Source organism: Macaca nemestrina, chromosome 10 (genome assembly GCF_043159975.1).
Source record: "Macaca nemestrina isolate mMacNem1 chromosome 10, mMacNem.hap1, whole genome shotgun sequence".
NCBI lineage: Eukaryota > Metazoa > Chordata > Mammalia > Primates > Cercopithecidae > Macaca > Macaca nemestrina.
The window spans coordinates 12,966,465-12,991,278 of NC_092134.1; the positions used below are offsets into that span (position 1 = coordinate 12,966,465).

The 24,814-nt window shown below is 51.5% G+C and overlaps 2 protein-coding genes and 1 long non-coding RNA gene across 10 annotated transcripts in view; 2 read left to right on the top strand and 1 right to left on the bottom strand.

Annotated features, from left to right (window-relative positions):
- Positions 1-9,806, top strand: part of LOC105494778 (paxillin) — a 57,753-nt gene extending 47,947 nt beyond the window's left edge. For 2 of the 8 annotated variants that reach the window (XM_011763597.2, XM_011763586.3), the window contains 9 exons: positions 207-1,094; positions 3,149-3,424; positions 3,680-3,988; positions 4,595-4,696; positions 4,981-5,151; positions 5,305-5,478; positions 6,059-6,140; positions 6,285-6,433; positions 7,692-9,806. In XM_011763597.2, coding sequence (XP_011761899.2) covers positions 207-1,094; positions 3,149-3,424; positions 3,680-3,988; positions 4,595-4,696; positions 4,981-5,151; positions 5,305-5,478; positions 6,059-6,140; positions 6,285-6,433; positions 7,692-7,958 — 2,418 coding nt within the window. In that variant the 3' untranslated portion in view covers positions 7,959-9,806. The remainder of the gene's footprint in view (positions 1-206; positions 1,095-3,148; positions 3,425-3,679; positions 3,989-4,594; positions 4,697-4,980; positions 5,152-5,304; positions 5,479-6,058; positions 6,141-6,284; positions 6,434-7,691) is intronic. The other 6 variants (XM_071070974.1, XM_011763620.3, XM_011763637.2 and 3 more) reach the window with 3 other exon arrangements.
- Positions 8,751-18,978, bottom strand: LOC139356631 (uncharacterized). The gene is made up of 3 exons (XR_011608759.1): positions 18,777-18,978; positions 13,294-13,461; positions 8,751-9,321 (listed from the first exon to the last, which is right to left on the bottom strand). It is a non-coding gene; the product is annotated as an uncharacterized lncRNA (long non-coding RNA).
- Positions 18,978-23,488, top strand: LOC105494811 (ribosomal protein lateral stalk subunit P0). Its single transcript, XM_071070977.1, has 8 exons — positions 18,978-19,115; positions 19,366-19,467; positions 21,030-21,205; positions 21,310-21,397; positions 21,515-21,661; positions 21,773-21,958; positions 22,741-22,881; positions 23,253-23,488. The coding sequence occupies exons 2-8, from the start codon at positions 19,414-19,416 to the stop codon at positions 23,415-23,417; spliced, it is 957 nt and encodes a 318-aa protein (XP_070927078.1). The 5' UTR covers positions 18,978-19,115; positions 19,366-19,413; the 3' UTR covers positions 23,418-23,488.
- Positions 23,489-24,814: the final 1,326 nt, after the last annotated feature.

Below are 24,814 nucleotides of genomic sequence, written 5' to 3' on the forward strand. Positions count from 1 at the left end.
TGCTTGGGTTTGATAAGGGCTAAGCATGTGAAACCCAGGGAAGCCTTTTTGGGATCTGGGTCTCCTTCAAGGGTCAGTCCTGTGCGTCAGCTTTGCAGCCACCTTGGTTAGCCCTAATGCCGAGCCCACCGCCTGCAGGACGCAGCCATCCTCACTCCCCTCATCTCTCTCTCTTCTCCCCTCTGCCTTTCTCTCTCCTCCTCCAGACCAGCTCCTCCACTGTGGCTCTGAGTGCCCCGGGGCTGCTGCCCGGCTCTGCTCCATCCTCATACTGCTCCCTTCCTCCTTCTCCTCCTCCCATACCATCTGTATTCCTGCCACCCACCACTAAACCCTCCCCTCGAGGCCAGGGCCACACTCCGGAGTTCCCTTGTACTGAGCAGAGTGGACGAGACCTTCTACCTCCTGTGGCCCCTAGCTGGCTTGATTTGGCTGGTCTTGGGGTGATGCCTGATATCCTCAACTCAAGGTCTCCCTCTGTGGAGGGTTCTTTGTGGGCAGTGGGCACAGAGAGCCAGGGTCGAGATTGGAGGCACCTGCCGACCCTCACACATGAGCTCTCTGGGGTTCCCCGCGGCCACACTGTACCCTATGCTGGGAGCATAGGTCCCCAAGAGCCTGGGGAGCCCCAGGGGCCACCAGCCAGCCCTTCGTGCCCAGAGGAGGCCTTGGCTGCCACAAGGGAGCAGCCATGGGCTTCAGAGGTATTTAGGCCTGAGAGAATGCCCCCTTCTGGAGCTGCTCGAAGCTTCCAAGAAGTAATAGAGCCAGCTATAGTGGCAGTGGACCGGCAGGCTGTCTTCCCAGATACCTGGACTCTCACGGAGGAACGTGGCCTACAGCAGGAGAGGCCAAGGCCAGAGCCAGGGAGGCTGGGAAGCAGCTCCCCTGCCTCAGTTACCATGGAGCAGCTAGGTGCAAAGATGACTGAGAGGGGAAGTGTGGCCAGGCCAACCCAGGGACCTGAAACCCCAGGGAGCCCAGAGGGCACCACCGAAGCTGCCACCCAGGCCGGGAAGGAACAGCCAGAGCTTCCATGTGCCATGGCCACGAGCACACCCAGCACCACGGAGAGGATTTCCACCTCTGGCCAGGCAGGCGCCAGCTCGCATGGCTGCTGGGCATGGCCCTTGGCGGGTCTGAGTGTGGGCTGCTCCTCGCTAACTGCATGCAGCCCCTCCCGCTCTGCGCGTGTCTGCTTGGGCAGAAAATTTGAGACACTGTGGCCGGACCTGACAGCACTTGGCAGTGGGCTCGTGGACCCGGCATTTCTCATAGCGTCAACACACCTCTTGCTTTGTTAAGGCTTTTTCCTTTTGGATGAGCTAGCCTTGACCTTCTGATGTGGTGAAATGGTTAGAAGCATGGACTTTGGAACCAGATAGACCTAGATCCAAACCACATCTCTAACACTTGCTACCTCTGTGACCTTGGGCAACCCCCTCCCTCAGCCTCAGTTTTCTCATCTATAAAGTGAGGAGAATAATAGGCCATGTCCGTTAAGATTGTCCAGAGACCTAAATGAGATAATTCCTGGAAAGTATTTAGAACACAGCATGTGGTCCCTCAATAGGCCATGGCTGACAGTAGTTTTATTACTTGCTTTTTACTTAATTAAAACTATGCCGGGCCGGGCGTGGTGGCTCACGCCTGTAATCCCAGCACTTTGGGAAGCCGAGGCAGGTGGATCACCTGAGGTCGGGAGTTCGAGACCAGCCTGACCAACATGGAAAAACCCCGTCTCTACTAAAAATACAAAAAAATTAGCTGGGCGTGGTGGCGCACGCCTGTAATCCCAGCTACTCGGGAGGCTGAGGCAGGAGAATCGCTTAAACCCGGATGACGGAGGTTGCGGTGAGCCAAGATTGCGCCATTGCACTCCAGCCTGGGCAACAAGAGCAAAACTCGGTCTCAAAAAACAAAAAAAAGAAAAAGAAAACAAAAAACTTTATGCCCCACCCTGGCACAGTGGCTTATGCCTGTAATCTCAGAACTTTGGGAGGCTGAGGCAAGAGGATCGCTTGAGCCCAGGAGTTTGAGACAAGCCTAGGCAACACGGCGAAACCCTGTCTCTACAAAAAAATTAAAAATTAGCTGGGTGTGGTGGCTCATGCCTATAGTCCCAGCTGCCGGGAAGGCTAAAACAGGAGGATCACTTGAGCCCAGGAGTTTGGGGCTGCAGTGAGTTGTGATCGCACCACTGCACTCAGCCTGAGCAACAGAGCAAGACACTGTCTCAAAAAAAAACCAAAAATAAAATAACCCAAATCCCCCAAGTTTTATGCCTCTTTGGAAAACAAAACGAAACAATCAAAACCCCTCAAAACACTACCAACAAGTATAATAGCATAATATGTGTAATATTAGCATAATAATATAAATAAGAAAAAAAACTAGTTAAAAAAGTTCCTGGCCAGCTGAGCACGGCGGCTCACGCCTGTAATCCCAGCACTTTGGGAGGCCAAGGCAGGCGGATCACGAGGTTAGGAGTTTGAGACCATCCTAACCAACATGGTGAAACCCCGTCTCTACTAAAAAAAGAAAAAAAAAAAAAAGAAAATATTAGCCGGGCGTGGTGGTACGCGCCTTTAATCCCAGCTACTCAGGAGGCTAAGGCAGGAGAATCTCTTGAACCCAGGAGGCGGAGGTTGCAGTGAGCCCAGATCGTGCCACTGCACTCCACCCTGGGCAACACAGTGAGACTCCGTACCCCCCAAAAAAAGTTCTTGGAAGGAAAGACTTTTTCTATTATAAATTAAAAAGAAAGAAATAAAGAAAAAGCCGTATGCCTTGTCAAGGGCATGCACTTACATCCTCTGGAATAATTCTTGCGCAAACCCTGTGTGGTAAGCTAAGAAAATCCTGTGGTTCCATTTTAAGGAAGGGGAAGCTGAGGCCCACGGCACTTAAGTGTCTTGCCTAAGGTCAGTGGCCAACTTGGAGGTGAATGCTGGATCAGAGGTCTCGCTGGCAGCCTGTGCTCCTGGAGCCAGTCCAATCTGCTCCCTCCCCGTGCCTCCACCCACCCCTGCTTGGCTCTTTGGTGGTTTTCTTTTGTGCAGCCTCTCCTGAGGCATCTGAGTGTGGCCTGAGCAGCGTGTGCAAGCTCGGAGTAGGACGGTGACAGCCTCCCCTCCCCTCCCCCTAGATCCGATCTGTGATCAGGAGGAGCCGGGAGACGGGCCACGCACACCCCATGTCCCGGGAGCCCTCCCCTCGCCGCCGGCTGGACCCTGCCACCCTGAGCAGGACCCCATCCCAGGAGCAGCTCATCGCGGAGCTGCAGGGGCGGCTAGGCATCCAGCCTGAGGCAGAGGAGCCGGCGGAGGCAGCGGGGCCCTCTGCCCAGGACTGGCTGACCGAGGGCATCATCATCACCGTGCAGCCACGTGGGAAGCGGGCCGGGGGGCAGCTTGTAGAGAAGGTGGCGAGAAGATGCCCAGGGCTGGGGCTGGGCCAGAGCCAAGTACCTGGGGTCCAGGTTCTTCTGGCCCCAGTGCTGGCCGGAGGGGAGATCTGGGGAGGGTGGGAGTTTCTTGCCTCCTGTGACCTTGGAAGACTGGCCCCACTCTTGGTGCAGAGTGGGAAGGCCCAGGGGAAGCCTGGGGAGGTGCCCCCACCCCTGTGGGCTGAGCTGGCGATTTCTTCCTCATCGCTGTCCCTCCTTTCTTTTCCCCAGGTTGTCTTCCCTCCTGGCTCTCCCATTCCCCTGAGAAGAACCATCTCTGTCCTGGCTTCTCCTTCTGTCCCTTTGCTCCAGCATCGCACAGACGCCGCGGCCAGCAGCTCTTCTCCCCTGCCCAGCCTGCCCACCTCCTCCCCTCTGGGGCCCTCAGCTTACACCTGTGGTTCTTCTGGGGTCCAGAGTGCAGGGGAAGAGCCCCATGATGAGGGGGTGCAGGGCCCCACCCTTTCCACTCCTGCACCCCACACCATGAGGTCCGTGGGCTGCCAGACGGATGAGGACCCGCTCTTCCCCCCGATGCAGGCAGGCCTTAAAGGAGCCCCTCCCTTTCTGTCCCCTGTCCTAATGCCTGAGCCATCCCCCACTCTGCACACACACACATACACACTCAGATACCCTCCATCCCTCCATCCACTAGCCCCAGCACAGTAACCACAGTCCTGCCTTAAACCTTGACCCTGGTATTCCCCTACTTGGAAGGTCTGCCGCCCTCTTGCTTTCCTGTGGGTTCGCCTGTGTCCACTCCTTCCTCGACTGGTCCTCGGTACTGCCCTGGGCTCACATCGAGGAAGGAAGCCACTCCAGAAGGAGACCAGAAGCCTGTCTCCTCCCTTCCAGCCCCCAGGCCCAGTGCCCGGTGAGGCCTCCTCACTGAGTCTGGCCACCTCCCCTTGCCATGTCCTCTGCCTTTGGTTGACTCCCCTCCCTGTCCTCCTTCTTTTCTCCCTGGGCCTCTCTCTCAGGGCTCTTTTTCTCCAGATTTTTTTCCCCAATTTTGGTCCTGTCGGTGGGGGAGAAACCCTCAGATCTCATCCTAGATTCCCTTTTAGTCCAGTGACAAGGTCCCGTATTCGTTCTTCTTTAATTTTTAAAAAAGATTTCTTATCCTCATCTCTTCCCCTATCTAAGATCCAGGGCCTGGAGCAAAGAGCGGATGGGGAGCGGTGCTGGGCAGCTGGCTGGCCTCGGGACAGCGGGCGAAGCAGCCCCGGAGGGCAGGACGAGGGAGGGGTCAGTGCCAAGGCTGGGCTGGGAGTCCTGCGTGTCGTGCTCTCCCTGGGCTTGGCCGTGCCTGCTGGGTGCCCGGAGCCTTTCTGACCCCAGTGGGCCCCTCCGACCATGAGTCCTGCTAATGTCACTCCCACTTTAGGGCTCCTGGCCCCTGGAGGAGGTTGTACTTCTTGTCTCCATCAGCTCATCTGTTCAGGAGGGAGAAAAGTACCCCCATCCCTTTGCTGCCAGACACCGTACCCTGAGCCTCAGGAGTCCTGACCAGCCCCTCCGTGTCTCCACAGTTCATGGCCCAGGGGAAGACAGGGAGCAGCTCCCCCCCTGGGGGGCCCCCGAAGCCCGGGAGCCAGCTAGACAGCATGCTGGGGAGCCTGCAGTCCGACCTCAACAAGCTGGGGGTCGCCACGGTCGCCAAAGGAGTCTGCGGGGCCTGCAAGAAGCCCATCGCTGGGCAGGTGATGAGGGGGAGTGGGCAGGGGTGTGTCCAGTGGACTCCTGCAGGGGTGGGGGTGCTCTGGGGCTGGCCTCGGCCCTGTGGGCTCCTCTGCAGGGGTGGGGGTGCTCTGGGGCTGGCCTCGGCCCTGGACCACATTCCATCTCCTCCTCAGGTTGTGACCGCCATGGGGAAGACGTGGCACCCCGAGCACTTCGTCTGCACCCACTGCCAGGAGGAGATCGGATCCCGGAACTTCTTCGAGCGGGATGGACAGCCCTACTGTGAAAAGGACTACCACAACCTCTTCTCCCCGCGCTGCTACTACTGCAACGGCCCCATCCTGGATGTGAGTTCCTTATCCACTGATTCCAGCTTCACTGCAGCCCTCTGAGGGTTCAGGGGGTGCCGTGGGAGACTCACAGGGCTAGGGAACAGTGCGGCTGGACTCACACCCACACCTGAACCATAGCCTGTCCCGATGTGCATCAGGCAGCCCCACCTCCCTTCACCTCCCATCTCGCTTCCCTTCTCTGGAGACCCCCAGAAGATCCCAGGACTCAGGAGGCCTGAGGACATAAATGGAGTGGGACGACAGCGGCCTCACTCCCCCGCTCCGGGAACTCAGGAAATGCCTGGTCTCTCTGAGCCTGTGTCTTCACGTATAAAATGGGAGTCACAGTAGAACTTGTGCCCTCTGCTTGGGGTGAGGATTAGAGAGGGTGTGTGTGTGGCTTGTCCCATCCTCAGTAACTCTGAATTCTTAGAGGCGTTCACAGCACAGTTAGGAGAGAGCCCCATGTTGGGAGTGTTTCGCTCTGTCTGTGGCTATGAGCTACGGGTGGAAGGCGGCCTTGCTGGGCATCTCAGTTGTGAGATCTGCCTAGTGGGGTGGAGCTCAGTCTTGATCCCACACTTGGCTTTCACAGAAAGTGGTGACAGCCCTTGACCGGACGTGGCACCCTGAACACTTCTTCTGTGCCCAGTGTGGAGCCTTCTTCGGTCCTGAAGGTACGGGCTGGACCAGCAGACTGACTCGCCGCCTCTCAGGAGGGCCGGGAGGTGGGGGTGGGAGATGCTGCTGAGGTTGCAGTCAGAGTGGCTCCACTTCTGGAAGCCAGAATGAACTGTGCCTCCAAAACCCCCGCTCCCCAGGGTTCCACGAGAAGGACGGCAAGGCCTACTGCCGCAAGGACTACTTCGACATGTTCGCACCAAAGTGTGGCGGCTGCGCCCGGGCCATCCTGGAGAACTATATCTCGGCCCTCAACACGCTGTGGCATCCTGAGTGCTTTGTGTGCCGGGTAAGGAGCCCCTGAACGCATCTGGAGGGGCTAGGAGCAGGCAGTGGGGAGAGAGGGGTCTTGCTCATTGTGCTCTCTGCATCCAGCTCGGAGGCCTCCCTTCGGGTTATTAAGGGGGGAGCAGGCAGGGGTCTCCTTCCTCCAGTCCAGGGCCAGGGTTTGTACTGAGGCTGGGACAAACCAGGAGCAAGGTAGACATGTCCCCCAGTCCAGCCCTGTGCAGCAGCCCTGGGCCATTCCTATTTGGGAGGTGAGTATGTGAGAATTAAATGAGATGATGCAAGTATTTAGCAGACTCGACAAAAGTGGGCCGTGGTTTCCAAAACCACTGCATTCTGGGGGCCCCACAGAGGTTATTAGGGATTCAACAAGGGCTCTGTGACCAAATGAGTTTGGGAAACACTGTTCCCTGCAGGACTTCTCAGAGCCTTTTCTTTTCTTTTCTTTTTTTTTTTTTGTAGACGGAGTCTCACTCTGTTGCCCAGACTGGAGTGCAGTGGCACGATCTTGGCTCACTGCAACCTCCGCCTTCTGGGTTCCAGTGATTCTCCCACCTCAGGCTCCCAAGTAGCTGGGATTACAGGCATGCACCACCATGCCTGGCTAATTTTTTGTATTTTTAGTAGAGATGGGGTTTCACCATGTTGGCCAGACTGGTCTTGAACTCCTGACCTCAGGTGATCCGCCCCCCCAACTTGGCCTCCCAAAGTGCTGGGATTACAGGTGTGAGCCACCACGCCCAGCCCCTCTCAGAGCCTTTTCTACCTATATGTGATGTGAACCTCCAATGAGAATCTAGGATGTAGAGTTTAACCACACACCAGTGTCACACCTGTGTTTCTGGGAACACTGTTGCAGCCACCTGGCTAAGTGCTCAGGAGTCAGACCTGTGTGTGAATCCAGGCTGTGAACTCAGTAGCTGCATGACCCTGGGCAAGTCACTTCACCTGTGTGCTTCAGTGGCTTCCCTTGTTGGAAGAATTAAAGAATCCCAGCACCGCGGGAGGCGAGGTGGGAGGATACTGGAGGCCGTGTTTGACCAGCATGGGCAATATAGTGAGACGCCCATTTCTACAAAAAAAATTTTTTTTAATAAGAAAAAAAAAAAAAAAGTGTTTAGGACAGCATGGCACATAGTAAATGCCTAGCAAGTAGGAGTCACTCCGAGTGTGCCGACCATGCCCATCTGGGCCCCATCGTACTGGGTGCTGCTCTAGCCCGAGGGACAGCCCCCTGAGCCCCTCTCTCCACCTGGCAGGAATGCTTCACGCCATTCGTCAACGGCAGCTTCTTCGAGCACGACGGGCAGCCCTACTGTGAGGTGCACTACCACGAGCGGCGCGGCTCGCTGTGCTCCGGCTGCCAGAAGCCCATCACTGGCCGCTGCATCACTGCCATGGCCAAGAAGTTCCACCCCGAGCACTTCGTCTGTGCCTTCTGCCTCAAGCAGCTCAACAAGGGCACCTTCAAGGAGCAGAACGACAAGCCTTACTGTCAGAACTGCTTCCTCAAGCTCTTCTGCTAGGCGCCCTGCCCCTGTCTCTGCCCCCCTTCCCCAGCCAGCATCCCCAACTGCTACTGTGACCCAGAGACTTCACCCGGGGGTGAAGGGGTAAACCCACTGAAACTGGAACCCTCGTTCTCGGCTGGTGCAGGAGGGACAGGGCTGTGAGGGGTCCCCCTGCTTGTCTTCACCCCTGCCGGAGCCTCTGGGCCCCCTCCTCCCTCCTGCAGCTCTCCCCAGGCTGCCCACTCCATCCTTTCCAGGGGTAGAGGCTGGGGGCCCCACCCCAGCCCACGTACGTCCCCATGAACTGGCCTGGCCAGCACCCCACACTGGAGCCATCTCTTCCTCATATTTCCACAGTGCAGCCGGAGGGCAGGGAAGGGCAGGCAGGGTCTGTTGGGGTCTCTTTTTACCCTTATTTCCCCCCTGACCTAATTGCCTTCGTTCTGTGATTATTGGGGGACACCCGGCTCCCTCCAGACAATGCCAGCATAAATCCATCCATCCAAAGGCAGAGAACCCAAGGGGCCATGGAAGGTTCTCTGTGCTCCTCCTGCCCTTCCAGTGCCCTAGGCCTGGTAACTGCCCCTGCCTTTACCCGCCCTCCCCTTTTATACCTGCTCTGGTTCTACTGAGAAAAGCCTCTCCAGCAATAATGTTTTCTAGTCACTTCCTCCGTCTCCGGGACGGCGTGCCTGGACACTGTACTGACTTTGATAGATTTCTACACTGAGGTTTGAATTCATATCGCCTGAGTTGCTTTTACTTCTCTATACAAAATGATTTTGAAGAGATTTTAAAGACGTTCCCTTTTGTATTCTCTTCTTTGTCCGCCGCCACTGGGCCTGTCGCTGATGGTGGCCCTGATGTGGAGTTTGCTTTGTACTGAGGGTCGGGGTGGGGAAGCAATTTGTATTTTATTTTTTCTTAGCACAAGCAGGTGAACTGGGAGCAGCTCTGTGACTCCCCCTCTTTCACTTCATAGCTCACCAGGACTGTTTTATAAACTGCTGTATTTGGAAACCCCTTCTTTACTTCCCAGGCCAGCAAGCTCTTCACTGAAACTGGTTGAAGGGTGTCATACCCTTTTGGGCCTAGAATTCTGAACCTCATCTGTTCTGTTTCTGCGGGAGGAGAAGGGGAAAGTATGTTTTGGGGGGCTCTGAGTAAGCCCTCAGGAGCCTCTGCTCCCCTGTGAACCCACTGAACCTTCTGAGCCCCCAGCGCTTCTGTGGGGCTCTCTCTTCTGCCTTCTCAGGAAAGCTGGTGTCTGATTTTGGCCATCAGGACTCTGACGTCTCTTTGGTCTTGTTGATTTCCTCTGGGCATATCCCTTTGTCTGCTCCTCCCCTTTCACAGGTGGGATCGGCACTCGGGGGGTCTGGAAAGAAGGTCATAAGGGAGCATGATAGGATTTGGGGCAGAGGGACAGGCTCCTCTGGGGAAAGCCCCAGAGCTCTTTACCGAGGATGAAAGAGGAGCCAGGCCTTGGGCTCCTGATCAAGAGAAAGGGGCCCCACTGGGATCTAATGGTGAGAGTCCAAACCACTCCACTGGCCTCCTGGCAGAAGCCGAGTGTGCTGGGGTCTCCGAAGAGGGTCCCTCCTTTGTTTGTGGGGGAAGGTCAGCCTGGCCCCTCCAAAGGTCTGATGTCTCCACTTCCACCCACAGGCCTTACCGCTCTGTTTACAGTGACTCCCCCAGACTCTCCCCAAGAGGGACTGGGGTTTCTGGGGTCTACTCTCTGAGTCAATGGTTATTTGAAAATTTGATTTTGATTTTATTTTTTCTCTGTAAACTTCTAACCTGGCTTTTCCCATTTCAATTCCTGTGATTTATGCCAATAAAGTTTGCCCATGATTTTCACCTGTGCTAGTGCCATTTCTTGGTGGTCTGAGATAACCTCGTGGTCCCAGCAGAGAGCAAACCCACCCCAGATGCAGCTGGGTCACCAGATGGAGGGTAAATTCTGGATGTTTCCTTTCTTGAGGTCAAAATCCCTGGGGCTGGGGTCCGTGGTCCTTGCCTGTGGTCACAGGTCCTCCCTGTGGGCTTTGCTCTTGCCTGGGCAGTTGGTGAGGACAGGCTGGGAACAGTGGGACAGTCCTCGTGGGGCAGAGCCTGCCCAGGGTGTGATCACCTGCGTTTACCAGGGGCATCCTCACTCACAGGGGCCTGTGGGTGGCTTTCCACTCATTCAGAGGTGGGGAAAGAGGCTCCAAGGCAAGAACCTACATGTACAAGGCAGTCTGAGTGAGGGCAGAACCATGATGCGGACCCAGGGCTTGCCTCTGCCTGTGTTCCTGCACTGAACCAGACATGGCCATGCCTGAGCACACACAACTTGGGTTAGTCCCTTCCCTGCCAAAGGCAGCTACTTAGAGTTGAGGATGGGTCTCTACTGCCTCCTCGTGGTCGTGTCCGGATTTGCATGCCTCCTCTTTGCTCCCGGTCAGATCCAGAGCTCCAGTCCTAGACCCTAGAGCAGGGGTGTCCAACCTTTTTTTTTTTTTTTTTTGGAGATAGAGTCTCACTCTGCCCAGGCTGGAGTACAGTGGCATGATCTCGGTTCACTGCAACCTCCACTTCCCAGGTTCAAGCAATTCTCCTGCCTCAGCCTCCTGAGTAGCTGGGATTACAGGTACCCGCCACCACACCCTGCTAATTTTTGTATTTTTAGTAAAGCCAGGGTTTCACCATGTTGGCCAGGCTGGTTTTGAACTCCTGATCTCAAGTGATCTGCCTCGGCCTCCCAAAATGCTAGGATTACAGGCTTGAGCCACCACTCCTGGCATTTTTCTTTTTTTTTTTTTGAGATGGAGTCTCACTCTGTCATCCAAGCTAGAGTGTAGTGGCACGATCTCGGTTCACTGCAGCCTCTGCCTCCTGGGTTCAAGTAATTATCATGCCTCAGCCTCCCAAGTAGCTAGGATTACAGGTGTCCGTCACCACACCCAGGTAATTTTTGTATTTTTAGTAGAGACGAAATTTCACCATGCTGGCCAGGCTAGTCTCGAACTCCTGGCCTCAAGTGATCTGCCTGCCTCGACCTCCCAAAGTGCTAGGATTACAGGCATGGGCTACTGCACCTGTCTGAGTGTCCAATTTTTTGGCTTCCTGGGGCCATGTTGGAAAAAGAAGAATTGTCTTGGGCCACACATAAAATACACTGATGATAGGTGATGAACTTTAAAAAAAATAAAATCACAAATCTCATAATGTTTTAAGAAAGTTTACAAATTTGCATTAGGCCAAATTCAAAGCTGTCCTGGGCCGCATGTGGCCCACATGCCACGGATTGGACAAGCTTGCCCTAGAGCTTCCAGGCCACGGATTGGACAAGCTTGCCCTAGAGCTTCCAGGCCACGGATTGGACAAGCTTGCCCTAGAGCTTCCTGGGCAGCTTCGTTTCACCCTGAGCTGTGTCTTCACCGCTTCTCCATTGTTCGGAACGGTTCTCCAAAAGTAGCATGTTGAATTCTAGTCTAAACCCTTCCCATGCTATAGTGAGCTCAGACGTGAAAATTACCTTCAACGCTCACCCAAAGAGAATGACGGGGCCAGGCTCTGTGGCTCATGCCTAAATCCTAGCATTTTGGGAGGCCAAGGTGGGAGGATCACTTGAGCCCAGGAGTTCAAGAGAATAACTTGGTTTATTCTTCCAGCCCATGTTGGATTTATTTTATTTCTACAAAAGGGTATAGTATATTTCTTTTCTTTTCTTTTCTTTTCTTTTATTTTTGAGACGCAGTCTCACTCTGTCACCCAGGTTGGAGTGCAATGGCACGATCTTGGCTCACTGCAACCTCCGTCCCCCAGGTTCAAGCGATTCTCCTGCCTCAGACTCCTGAGTAGCTGGGATTACGGGCACCCGCCACCACACTAGGCTAATTTTTGTACTTTATTAGTAGAGACGGAGTTTATCCATGTTGGCCAGGCTGGTCTCAAACTCCTGACCTCAAGTAATCCACCCACCTCGACCTCCCAAAGTGCTGGGATTACAGGTGTGAGCCACCATGCCCGGCTGGGTATGGTATATTTCATTGTAATTTGCTTTTCACTTTGCTTTGTGGATATTTTCCCATGCCGATAAATATAGATCTGCACCATTTTCTAATGGCTTCATGGTATTCCATTATATTGATGTGCTACAATTAGAGATGATATTTATATCGTCAGAGCCAGGAGGTCCTTGGAAATGTACCTTGTGCATATGTATATACTTGGAAAAGTGCATTCAGAGGGAGGCAGACTCAGGCTTTGGAAGGGACTGTATAGCGCAGTGAGGCCCAGGGGCTTTGAACTTCCTGCTAGATTTCAGTTCTGAAGCCATCACTTACTGGCTGAGAGAGCTGGGCAAATTATTTAACCTTCCTGTGAGTATTCTCATCGATAAAATGGGAGTACTGACAGTACTGTATCTCCTCAGAGGATTGTTGCAAAGATTAGCTTCAGAAATGTGCACAGAGTACTTAGGACAAAAGGAAGTGTGCACTAATACATTGCCATTAAAAAGATATCTCGGGTGTCCGCGAGTTGCCGAATGGAGCTGAGCATCTTGATGAAACCAGGGATCTCAGGGTGAAGACTGAAGCCCTAGGCTATGGTGGAAGTTGGGCGCCTGAATTACATGTGGAAATATGCCAACTGAACATTGGACCACCACGACCTGCCCGCAACTCAGCGCCTAGTGCCAACAGAATACCTTTCAGGATCCACAGCAATGCAGACAACAGAACCCACACAGGCTTCCGTTCTCAAGAGGCCATCAAAACATAACTGCTGGCCGGGCATGGTGGCTCATGCCTGTAACCCTAGCACTTTGGGAGGCCGAGGCAGACAGATCACTTGAGGCCAGGAGTTCAAGACTAGCCTGGCGAACATGGTGAAACCCCATCTCTACTAAAAATACAAAAAACTAGCTGGGTGTGGTGGTGGGTGCCTGTAATCCCAGCTACTCTGGAGACTGAGGCAGAAGAATTGCTTGAACCCAGGAGGTGGAGGTTGCAGTGAGCTGAGATTTCGCCATTGCGCTCCAGCCTGGGTGACAAAGCGAGGCTCTGTCTCAAAAAAATAAATAAATAAATGAAATGAAATGAAATAAATAACTGCTGACGAGACAATTTACATTTCCTTCCCCTCACTACACTCCCTGATTGTTCTGGATCAGTGTGACTGACACCTTTGGATCTTACATGCTACTTGGGAAAGTTCTATGGAGAAGGCAAAGATTTTGAAGGCGCAGGAGACTATCATAGATACTCACAATGATCATAGATAGTAGTATCATAGTACCATAGATACTCAAAGTGATCATAGATAGTAGTAGTATCATAGTACCATAGATACTCACAATGGCATCTACCTAAAGCATTCGAAAGCTTTGCATCAACCAAAGGAAAAGCACCAGTGAGAGTCAAGATACAGTTCCAGACAGGTGCTACTTCTTATTGTAAAGGTGTCCAGGTCTTGTGCTTATGACGTGTTCAGATCAGTGACGGAAACGATGAAGACAGAGAGCCTGGAAGGAAGAACACGACAGTTTAGTAGTACTAAGTATGGTCAGTTAGATTGGGGTCCCTAACCCTCAGGCCAAGGACCGGTACTGGTCTGTGACCTGTTAGGAACTGGGCTGCACACCAGGAGGCAAGCAGCAGGTGAGCGAGTGAGCTCCTCATCCTGTCAGATCAGCAGCAGCATTAGATTCCCACAGGAGTGCGAACCGTATTGCAAACTGCACACGAAGGATCTAGGTTGTGCACTCCTTACAAGAATCTAATGCCTGATGATCTGAGGTAGAAGTTTCATCCCCAAATCACTTTCCCCCCGACCCCTGGTGTCTGTGGAAAAATCGTCTTCCACAGAACTGGTCCCTGGTGCCAAAAAGGTTGGGGACTGCTGAGTTAGATCATAACACTTAATCCTGATAATAACTCTGTGAGGCAAGGTTTGTTCAGCCCAATAAACAGCAGAAATATGGGTCAAATCTAGGTTCAAAGTTGATGCTCATTCTATGATACATACTGCCTCTGATAACAGGTATCCTAATAAGTACCTTCCTGGAGAGTTTTGTTGCTATACGACTTTCTGTAGTTACTTTCTTTTCTTTTGTCTTTCTTTCTTTCTTTCTTTTTTATAGTTACAGAGTCTCGTTCTAAATAGTCGATATTTTAAGCTTTGGGGATCATACAGTCTCTGTTGCAACCACTTACTTGTGACAGCCATAGACAATGTGTAAATGAATAGGTGAGCAAGGCTATGTTCCAATACAACTTTATGTACTTATGTACTTATTTATTTATTTATTGAGATAGAGTCTCGCTCTGTCCCGCAGGCTGGAGTGCAGTGGCGCGATCTCGGCTCACTGCAAGCTCAGCCTCCCAGGTTCATGCCATTCTCCTGCCTCAGCCTCCTGAGTAGCTGGGACTACAGGTGCCCGCCACCACACCCAGCTAATTTTTAGCATTTTTAGTGGAGACGGGTTTCGCTGTGTTAGCCGGGATGGTCTCGATCTCCTGACCTCGTGATCCACCCACCTTGGCCTCCCAAAGTGCTGGGATTACAGGCATGAGCCACTGCACCTGGCCTATTTATTTATTTATTATTATTATTTTTGAGATGGAGTCTCACTCCGCCACCCAGGCTGGAGTGCAGAGGCACAATCTTGGCTCGCTGCAACCTCCACCCCCTGGGTTCAAGCGATTCTCTAGCCTCAGCCTCCCGAGTAGCTGGGATTACAGGCGCCTGCCACCGCACCCGGCTAAGTTTTGTATTTTTAGTAGAGACAGGGGTTCACCATCTTGGCCAGGCTGGTCTTGAACTCCTGACCTCGTGATCCACCCGCCTCAGCCTCCCAAAGTGCTGGGATTAAAGGCGTGAGCCACTGCGCCCAGCCACAAATTTATTTACGGAAACAGACAGTAGCCATATTTGGCCCATGAGCTATATAGTTCGGCCAATCCTTGTGATATACCAGAGATAGTCTTTTTTTTTTTTTTTTTTTTTGAGACGGAGTCTCGCTCTGTCACCCAGGCTGGAGTGCAGTGGCCGGATCTCAGCTCACTGCAAGCTCCGCCTCCCGGGTTTTACGCCATTCTCCTGCCTCAGCCTCCCGAGTAGCTGGGACTACAGGCGCCTGCCACCTCGCCCGGCTAAGTTTTTTTGTATTTTTAGTAGAGACGGGGTTTCACCGTGTTAGTCAGGATGGTCTCGATCTCCTGACCTCGTGATCCACCCGTCTCGGCCTCCCAAAGTGCTGGGATTACAGGCTTGAGCCACCGCGCCCGGCCTTTTTTTTTTTTTTGAGACAGAGTCTCGCTCTGTCGCCCAGGCTGGAGTGCAGTGGCCAGATCTCAGCTCACTGCAAGCTCCACCTCCCGGGTTCACGCCATTCTCCTGCCTCAGCCTCCCAAGTAGCTGGGACTACAGGCGCCTGCCACCTCGCCCGGCTAGTTTTTTGTATTTTTTTAGTAGAGACAGGGTTTCACCGTGTTCGCCAGGATGGTCTCGATCTCCTGACCTCGTGATCCGCCCGTCTTGGCCTCCCAAAGTGCTGGGATTACAGGCTTGAGCCACCGCGCCCGGCAAGATAGTCATTTTTGACATATTTTAGTCTACATAGTTTCAGAGAGCTTTGACTCCTGTAATTCTTGCAACTCCCTAGTTCTGTATCCTGCAGTGATTCCCCAGTGTCCCTCACCGTAGAAGCCTCCATGTTTTATTATAACAGAGCCTTGGAAACAAGGGTGTGAGCCAAGAACTCGAGCTTGTGCCCATCATGGTGAAATTTTCATCATTAGAAGAATATTTACAGCTGGGCGCGGTGGCTCATGCCTATAATCCCAGCACTTTGGGAGGCTGAGGCGGGCAGATCATCTGAAGTCAGGAGTTGGAGATCAGCCTGACCAACATGGAGAAACCCCGTCTCTACTGAAAATACAAAAAATTAGCTGGGTGTGGTGGCGCATGCCTGTAATCCCAGCTACTCGGGAGGCTGAAGCAGGAGAATCGCTTGAACTTGGTAGGTGGAGGTTGCAGTGAGCCGAGATCACACCATTGCACTCCAGCCTGGGCAACAAGAGTGAAACTCCATCTCAAAAAAAAAAAATTTTACAAAGGACTTTAGAGAAATCAGTCAGTACCCTACTGCCTGCAACAGAGCTAGCCCTGTGGTAGGAAATCTCATACAGTGGGGGGGCTCTAATTTCAGAGGATAAGAACCTGGCCTCCCATGGAGGTCTCAGTTGGAGCTATTGATTATATGGTGGAACAAGATGAGACTGACAGCACTTGAGCCACCCGTATCTAAATTCTGTTCAGGGAATTTTATGCCAGTCAGCTGCACCAATATACCCTGCCATGCTAGCAAGTGTCTTGGTTTTAAACCTGCTACCGTCCCCACCCCCCACCCACAACTCTATCAAATTATTCATGTTGGCCTGATTTTCTTACTCTTCCATCTTTCCTGGCATTTTTTGGTGTGTGTTTGTGTGTGTGTGTGTGTGGCTGCTTTAGAGACATTCTGCCACCTTTCTGGACTTAGCTACTTAGCTAGATCAGGGAGAGTAGGCAGGTTGTGATTGGAATCTTTTTTTTTTTTTTTTTTTTTTTTTTTTTTGAGATGGAGTCTCGCTCTGTCACCCAGGCTGGAGTGCCGGGGCACAATCTCAGCTCACTGCAAGTTCCACCTCCCGGTTTCACACCATTCTCCTGCCTCAGCCTCCCAAGTAGCTGGGACTACAGGTGCCTGCCACCACACCTGGCTAATTTTTTGTATTTTTAGTAGAGATGGGGTTTCACTCTGTTAGCCAGGATCGTCTTGATCTCCTGACCTCGTGATCCTCCCACCTCAGCCTCCCAAATTGCTGGGATTACAGGCAAGAGCCACAGTGCCCACCGTGATTGGAATCTTAATAATCTGTCAAAACAGAGCATTTAAATCCTATTCATGTTATTTTCTATTCTTCCCATGGAGCACAGACAGCCAAAAAGACAAATAAGAGAGGCTCCAGGCCAGGCACAGTGGCTCATGCTTGTAATTCCCGCATTTTGGGAGGCTGAGGCAGGCGGATCACCTGAGGTCGGGAGTTTGAGACCAGCACGACCAAAATGGAAAAACCTTATCTCCACTAAAAATACAAAATTAGCCGGGCAAGGTGGCACATGCCTGTAATCCCAGCTACTCGGGAGGCTGTGGCAGGAGAATCACTTGAACCCAGGAGGTGGAGGTTGCGATGAGCCAAGATCGCACCATTGCACTCTATCCTGGGCAACAAGAGTGAAATTCCATCTCAAAAAAAAAAAAAAAAAAAGAAAAGAAAAGAAAAGAAAAGAAATACAATACAGTAATGTGAAATCGGGCTACTTCTGACTTTTTTCTTTTTTCTTTTTTTTTTTTGAGAGGGAATCTTGCTCTGTCACCCAGGCTGGAGTACAGTGGCGCGATCTCAGCTCACTGCAACCTCCGCCTCCTGGGTTCACACAATTCTGTCTTAGCCTCCCGAGTAGCTGGAATTACAGGCACATGCCACCATGCCTCGCTAATTTTTTGTATTTTTTAGTAGAGACGGGGTTTCACCATGTTAGCCAGGATGGTCTGGATCTCCTGACCTCGTGATCTGTCGGCCTCGGCCTCCCAAATTGCTGGGATTACAGGCATGAGCCCCTGCACCCTGCCTACTTCTGACAGTTTTATGGTGTGTGATACAACATGATGTATGAAGCTCTTTGTGATAATTTTTAATTTTGAAATAGCTGATTCTTTGGGGATCATTTAATACATAATTCCACGGGTTTTAGTGAAAAAAAAAAAAAAGAGATCTCAGAGTCGGGCAAGGTGCCTCATTCCTGAAATCCCAGCAATTTAGGAGGCCAGGGTGGGAGGATTGCTTGAGCCTAGGAGTTTGACATCAGCTGGGCAACATGGCAAAACCCCGTCTATATAAAAAGTACAAAAAATTAGCCTGGTATGGTGGTGTGCACCTGTAGTCCTAGCTACTTGGGAGGCTGAGGTGGGAGGATCGCTTCAGCCTGGGAGGTCAAGGCTGCAATGAACTGAGATTGCTCCACTGCACTCTAGCCTGGGCAACGGAGTGGGACTCCTTCTCAAAAAAAGATTTGATGGAGGTGGAAAAAAAAAAAAAGATTTGATGGAGGTGAATTACTCTATGGATGTTTGTTGGCTAGTTTTCTAGGAAGAGGGAATGGCCAATGCAAAAGCCCCCAAGTTAAGCCTGCTCTGGAAAAGCAGCAGAGCATCATCGGGTGGAAAGCAAATAAGTCAGGAGGAAAACATCTGAGATGATCAGAGTGGGCGTGAGGGGCAGATAGGTAGGGTCTTGTAGGTAGTTTAGATTTTAGGTTTTTACTCTGGAGGAAATGGAAAGTTTTGAGCAGATAAGGAGATGAGCTGACTTAGGTTTTTGTTTGTTTGTTTGTTTGTTTTTGAGACGGAGTCTCTCTCTGTCACGCAGGCTGGAGTGTAATGGTGCGATCTCAGCTCACTGCAGAGCTCACAGCTCCTGAGTTCAAGCAATTCTCCTGCCTCAGCCTCCTGAGCAGCTGGGATTACAGGCGTGCGCCACCCCCCCGGCTAATTTTTGTATTTTTAGTAGAGACGGGGTTTCGCCATGTTGGCCAGGTTGGTCTCGAACTCCTGACCTCCGATGATCCACCTGCCTCGTCCTTCCCAAGTGCTGGGAATATAGGCGTGAGCCACCGCGCCCGGCCAGATTTTTAAGATCCCTCTGTTTTGGTAGGAGGAAAAACAAACTAGAGAAGACAAGAGATCATTCGGTTTCTAAGCATGTGCAATTACGTCTCAGCTTCATCTCATGCCTTTCAGTTTGCCGAGCTCGCCAGGTGGCAGAGGGAACTGGAGACTCCGAATTCGCAGCTCCAGCTCCAGCCCCGCAGGTGGCAGCAGCTCAGAGCAAGCTCCTCCAACGCTAGGCAGCGCCTTCCTTCACTACCCTACTTAAAGGCGGCTTTCCGTTGGTTCGAGTGGCAGCGACATTATCCAATGGTTGCCTGTGTTCGTTCAGCTTTGTCGGACGGGCGATGGCTCCAGCCAATAGACAGGAGCGCTATCCGCGGTTTCTGATTGGCTATTTTGTTCGTATATAAAACGCACGCACGGGCGCGAGGCCCTTCTCTCGCCAGGCGTCCTCGTGGGAGGTTGGTGCGCTGGCCAGATCGGCGTCTGGGGCGTCAGCGGGAAGCATGGAGGGGTCTTTGGGGGCTTTTGGGAACGTGGAGTCCTATCCTGTTCCGCCTGGGGCCTCGGTGGCGGCTTGCACGCCCCGAGATGGCGGCGGCTGCCCTAGGCAGAGCCGGCGGGCGCTTGCGCGTGTCTTGCTCCTCGTAGGCCCGGGACCGGGGAATGGGTGTCGGGGTGACCAGGCCTGAGCTCCCTCTCTCTCCTCAGTGACATCGTCTTTAAACCCTGCGTGGCAATCCCTGACGCACCGCCGTGATGCCCAGGGAAGACAGGGCGACCTGGAAGTCCAACTACTTCCTTAAGATCATCGTAAGTGCAGGGTGGGTCGCCTCTGCCCTTCATGTTGCCCCAGCGCAAATAGGGACAGTCAGCTGCCATGTGCTGAGGGTCTATTCAGTACCGGTTACTGAATTAGGCCATTTTCGGGAAAATCCTGTTTAGTTAACAATTTCCTGAGATAGGTCCCTTCTGTTGCAGATAAACAGGCTCAGGCAAGTTAAGTGGCTCCTAAGATGACAGCATTCATATCCAGGTCTGTCTGGCTTCCAAAAGAGCGCACGTTATACCTTTTTTTTTTTTTTTTTTTTAACGGAGTCTCGATGTGTTGTCCAGGCTGGAGTGCAGTGGCTTGATCTTGGCTCACTGTAACCTCCGCCTCCCAGGTTCAAGCGATTCTCCTGCTTCAGCCTCCCAAGTAGCTGGGATGACAGGGGCGCGCCACCACACCCAGCTAATTTTTGTATTTTCAGTAGAGACGGGGATTCACCACGTTGGCCAGGATGGTCTCAATCTCTTGATCTCATGGTCTGCCCGCCTCGGCCTCTCTAAGTGCTAGGATTATAGGTGTGAGCCACTGCGCCCAGCCGCACATTCTACTTTTACTGTATCTTTGAGAAGGTCTGAGGCCAGTAGTGACTCATTGTAAGGAAGCAAGTTGTTGCATATTTAGGACCTGTCAGTCAAGAAACTTAAGTGTCCAGTGACTTGGATGGCCTTTGAGGTGGGTCTTCCTTGCCCAGAAACGCTGACTGTACTGCGCTTAAGCAATTAGGCAGCATTGTAGAGCATAGCTTGTATTACGTTTTCCCACACTTAAAAGGTTTTCAGACACAAAACTCGAAAGAATTGTACAACAATCCGGATATACACGTCTAGATTCTTTTTACAAGTAATAACGTTGCTTAACGTTGTGCTTTGAATGCTGTGAGTCTAGCTCTCTTGACCAGCTTATTTGGAACATTCCTTTTTTTATCCTGATAACCATTTTAGTGAATCGGAAACCTCCCTCGTAATTGGGAAAAATAAAAAAAAAACCTAAGTAAAAAAGGAAAGGCCGGGCGCGGTGGCTCAAGCCTGTAATCCCAGCACTTTGGGAGGCCGAGACAGGCGGATCACGAGGTCAGGAGATCGAGACCATCCTGGCTAACACAGTGAAACCCTGTCTTTACTAAAAAAGACAAAAAAACTAGCCGGGCGAGGTGGCGGGCGCCTGTAGTCCCAGCTACTCGCTACTCGGGAGGCTGAGGCAGGAGAACGGCGTAAACCCGGGAGGCGGAGCTTGCAGTGAGCTGAGATCCGGCCACTGCACTCCAGCCTGGGGGACAGAGCGAGACTCCATCTCCAAAAAAAAAAAAAAAATTAAAGGAAAAACTCCTTGATAGAATGTAGAAACCTGATTTTCAGCATTCATATCCAGCAAACCAGTCATCCAGTTTGGCAGTGTTACAACGTAGCTCCCACTCTCCCTCTGACTTCAAAAGCTTAGAAGAAAGGGAGTGAGAAGGAAACAAATTGTGGGGTTCAGTTTCTCCTGGCATTTTTTTCCCTCTTTCTTCCTGTTAAACTTGGCTCCTCTGACTTGTTTTTTGTAGCAACTATTGGATGATTATCCGAAATGTTTCATCGTGGGAGCGGACAATGTGGGCTCCAAGCAGATGCAGCAGATCCGCATGTCCCTTCGAGGGAAGGCCGTGGTGCTGATGGGCAAGAACACCATGATGCGCAAGGCCATCCGAGGGCACCTGGAAAACAACCCAGCTCTGGAGAAGTCAGTTCCACTGGCAGTTTTGTCCTCCCTCCCCAGTGCCCGTCTCCCTCTTCCTGGAGAATGGTGCTGAAAGGTGATTTTCTCCTGTAAACTTGTCTTTGCAGACTGCTGCCTCATATCCGGGGGAATGTGGGCTTTGTGTTCACCAAGGAGGATCTCACTGAGATCAGGGACATGTTGCTGGCCAATAAGGTAAGGGGACAATTGAGTTGGCTAAAGAGATTTTGTAGTTGCTTCTTAAAGCAAAATGGACCATTCTCAGGTTGTATGAGTGGAGAGGCTTTTCTCACTGTTTGTTGTCTTTGTCAGGTGCCAGCTGCTGCCCGTGCTGGTGCCATTGCTCCATGTGAAGTCACTGTGCCAGCCCAGAACACTGGACTCGGGCCCGAGAAGACCTCCTTTTTCCAGGCTTTAGGTATCACCACTAAAATCTCCAGGGGCACCATTGAAATCCTGGTGAGTGGACCTGGTTTGCCTGTGCTAACCAGGCAAATGGGGGGCTGCTTTTAGTGGCCATGGGTCTGTTGGTTGTCCAGGTGTTTACTGCCCCACTGTTACCTTGTTCAGAGTGATGTGCAGCTGATCAAGACTGGAGACAAAGTGGGAGCCAGCGAAGCCACGCTGCTGAACATGCTCAACATCTCCCCCTTCTCCTTTGGGCTGGTCATCCAGCAGGTGTTTGACAATGGCAGCATCTACAATCCTGAAGTGCTTGACATCACAGAGGAAACTCTGCATTCTCGCTTCCTGGAGGTACATGCTCTCAGCCTTGCCCCCTCTTACACTGATGGTTGAGAGCATGACAGGGGTCAGACTGAGTCCCTGTAACCAAGGACTGTGTTTTCATCTGTCTACCTGCCTCATCTGTAAAATGTCAATAACAACATAAGATTGTTGAAGGATTTAATGAATTAATGGATGTAAAGTCTTAGAACAGTGCTGGGCTGTTATTCTAGGGCCAGGAATAAGACTGTCAAATTTTACCATCAAAATGCCCTTTAAGAGGCGGAGGTTGCGGTGGGCCGACATGGTGCCACTGCACTCCAGCCTGAGTGACAGAGTGAGACTCTGTCTAAAAAAAAAAATGCCCTTTAAATAATGAATAATAGTGATAGAAAATTTTTTCTTGGATAAACCATAAATTGAAATTAATGTATATAATTAGATATTATTAGCTACTCTGCGGTAGCTTCATTTACTTGTTGAAAGTTTGACTAGTGAATGAAATTCACATCTGGAGATAGTTGAACATTTTCGTTCATGGAACTCAATGGCGATGTTAGTCATTTATGCTTTTCACTATGGTAGTGGCTTTGGAAGTAAATGCCATCAATAATGGTATACAGAACACCTGGGTTTGGAGTAAGGGCAAAATTCATTTGATGGGTCTGAATTGGTATGAGATGACGTGGCCTCTCGAGACTGAGCTGCCAACCTGGCAATTATTGTCTGCCAAGGGTTCTCTTTATTAAGCTTTACTTGGACTTCCTTTCCTGTAGGGAATCTCACGTAAAATGAAATCTTCCCTCCCCCAGGGTGTCCGCAATGTTGCCAGTGTCTGTCTGCAGATTGGCTACCCAACTGTTGCATCAGTACCCCATTCTATCATCAACGGGTACAAACGAGTCCTGGCCTTGTCTGTGGAGACGGATTACACCTTCCCACTTGCTGAAAAGGTAAAAGGATCCCACCAGGACCACAGTGGGCCTGACTGACAAATTAGGGTGACATATGGTGGCCTAAAGTGCCTTTACAGTTGTATTTTATATAGCAGATAATTTTGTGAGGATATTTGAGAAGTTGGGGGGCAGGGAAGGCGTTTCTCACTTGAGAAATGACAAGAGACCCAAAGGGGGTTAATGGGCAAGAGCTGGGCCTTAGGATTCCCCCCTCACTAGGCCATACCCAAGCTGTCCTGCTTGGCCATTTGAGACAGGCAAGGCTTCACACTAACTGTGATATTGTTGCTCCTTAAACTCTACCATGGCAGGAGGGTGGGTAGTAGGAAGTGTGGATGACCATTTTGACCACTTCTCCCTCCCTTCAGGTCAAGGCCTTCTTGGCTGATCCATCTGCCTTTGTGGCTGCTGCCCCTGTGGCTGCTGCCACCACAGCTGCTCCTGCTGCTGCTGCTGCAGCCCCAGCTAAGGTTGAAGCCAAGGAAGAGTCGGAGGAGTCGGACGAGGATATGGGATTTGGTCTCTTTGACTGATCACCAAAAAGCAACCAACTTAGCCAGCTTTATTTGCAAAACAAGGAAATAAAGGCTTACTTCTTTAAAAAGTCTCTGGACTCTTAATTTTGTATTTTTTTTTTCCTTTTTGATACAGGGTCTGGCTGTTGCCCAGGCTGGAGTGCGGTGGTGTAACTACAACTCACTGCACCCTCGAACTCTTGGGGTCAAGGGGATCCTCCTATCTCAGCCTTCCAAGTAGCTGGGACTACAGGCACACACCATGACGCTCAGCTACTAATTTTGTAGAGATGTTGCACAAGCTGGTCTCATTCCTGGCTTCAAGGAATCCTCCCGCCTCAGCCTCCCAAAGTGCTAGGATTATAGGCTTGAGCCACCGTGTGCCTGGCCCTTAATTTTGAGGCTTTATAGTGCCATATGCTAGAAACCAAAGCCATGGTGAAACCATAGAGCTTTGTATTTAGGTGTTGATGTTTGGGTAACCTCTTTGTATCTAAATGAAGCTACCGGTCAAACATCCTGTATGGTTTTCTAGACACAGTTGTAACTGTATTACACTAGAATTGCTATTTCCATGGCCACTGCAGTAGAGTAGGTTTAGTGCCAGCTGAGATAGGCACCTGGTGGATGCTAGGGCCAGTCCCATAGAGCAGTTTTTCAAACTGGATGGTGCTCCAACTCATTAGTAGGTGGTGAACAGTTTGTATTTTTGAGACAGTCTCACCCTGTTGCCCAGACTGGGGTGCAGTGGCTTGGTCTTCACTCAATGCAACCTCTGCCTCCTGGGTTCAAGCGATTCTCCTGCTTCAGCCTCCCAAGACGCTGGAATTACCACAGGCAGCTGCCACCATACCTGGCAAATTTTTTTTTTTTTGGTTTTTTTTTTTTTTGAGACAGTCTCACTCTGTCACCCAGGCTGGAGCACAATGGCAGTCTCAGCTCACTGCAACCTCTGCCTCCTAGGTTCAAGCTGTTCTCCCACCTCAGCCTCCCAAGTAGCTGGGACTACAGGTATGTGCCATCACACCTGGCTAATTTTTGTATTTTTAGTAGAGACAGGGTTTCACTATGTTGGCCAGGCTGGTCTTGAACTCCTGATCTTGTGATCCACCTGCCTTGGCCTCCCAAAGTGCTGGGATTACAAGCGTGAGCCGCTGCACCTGGCTTTTTTTTTTTTTTTTTTTGGTATTTTTAGTAGAGACAGTAGAGAGTCCTGTTGACAAGGCTGGTCAGGAAATCCTGACAGGTTGATCCACCCACTTCAGCCTACCAAAGTGCTGGGATTACGGCGTGTGCCACCATGCTTGCCCCCAGTATTTAAAGAGAAAGCATCTGCTGAGAACAGGTGCTTTGTTGTGATTCCTGTATTTCACTTACAGATCTGTCTGCCGGAACATGGTATGTTCATTCTAACT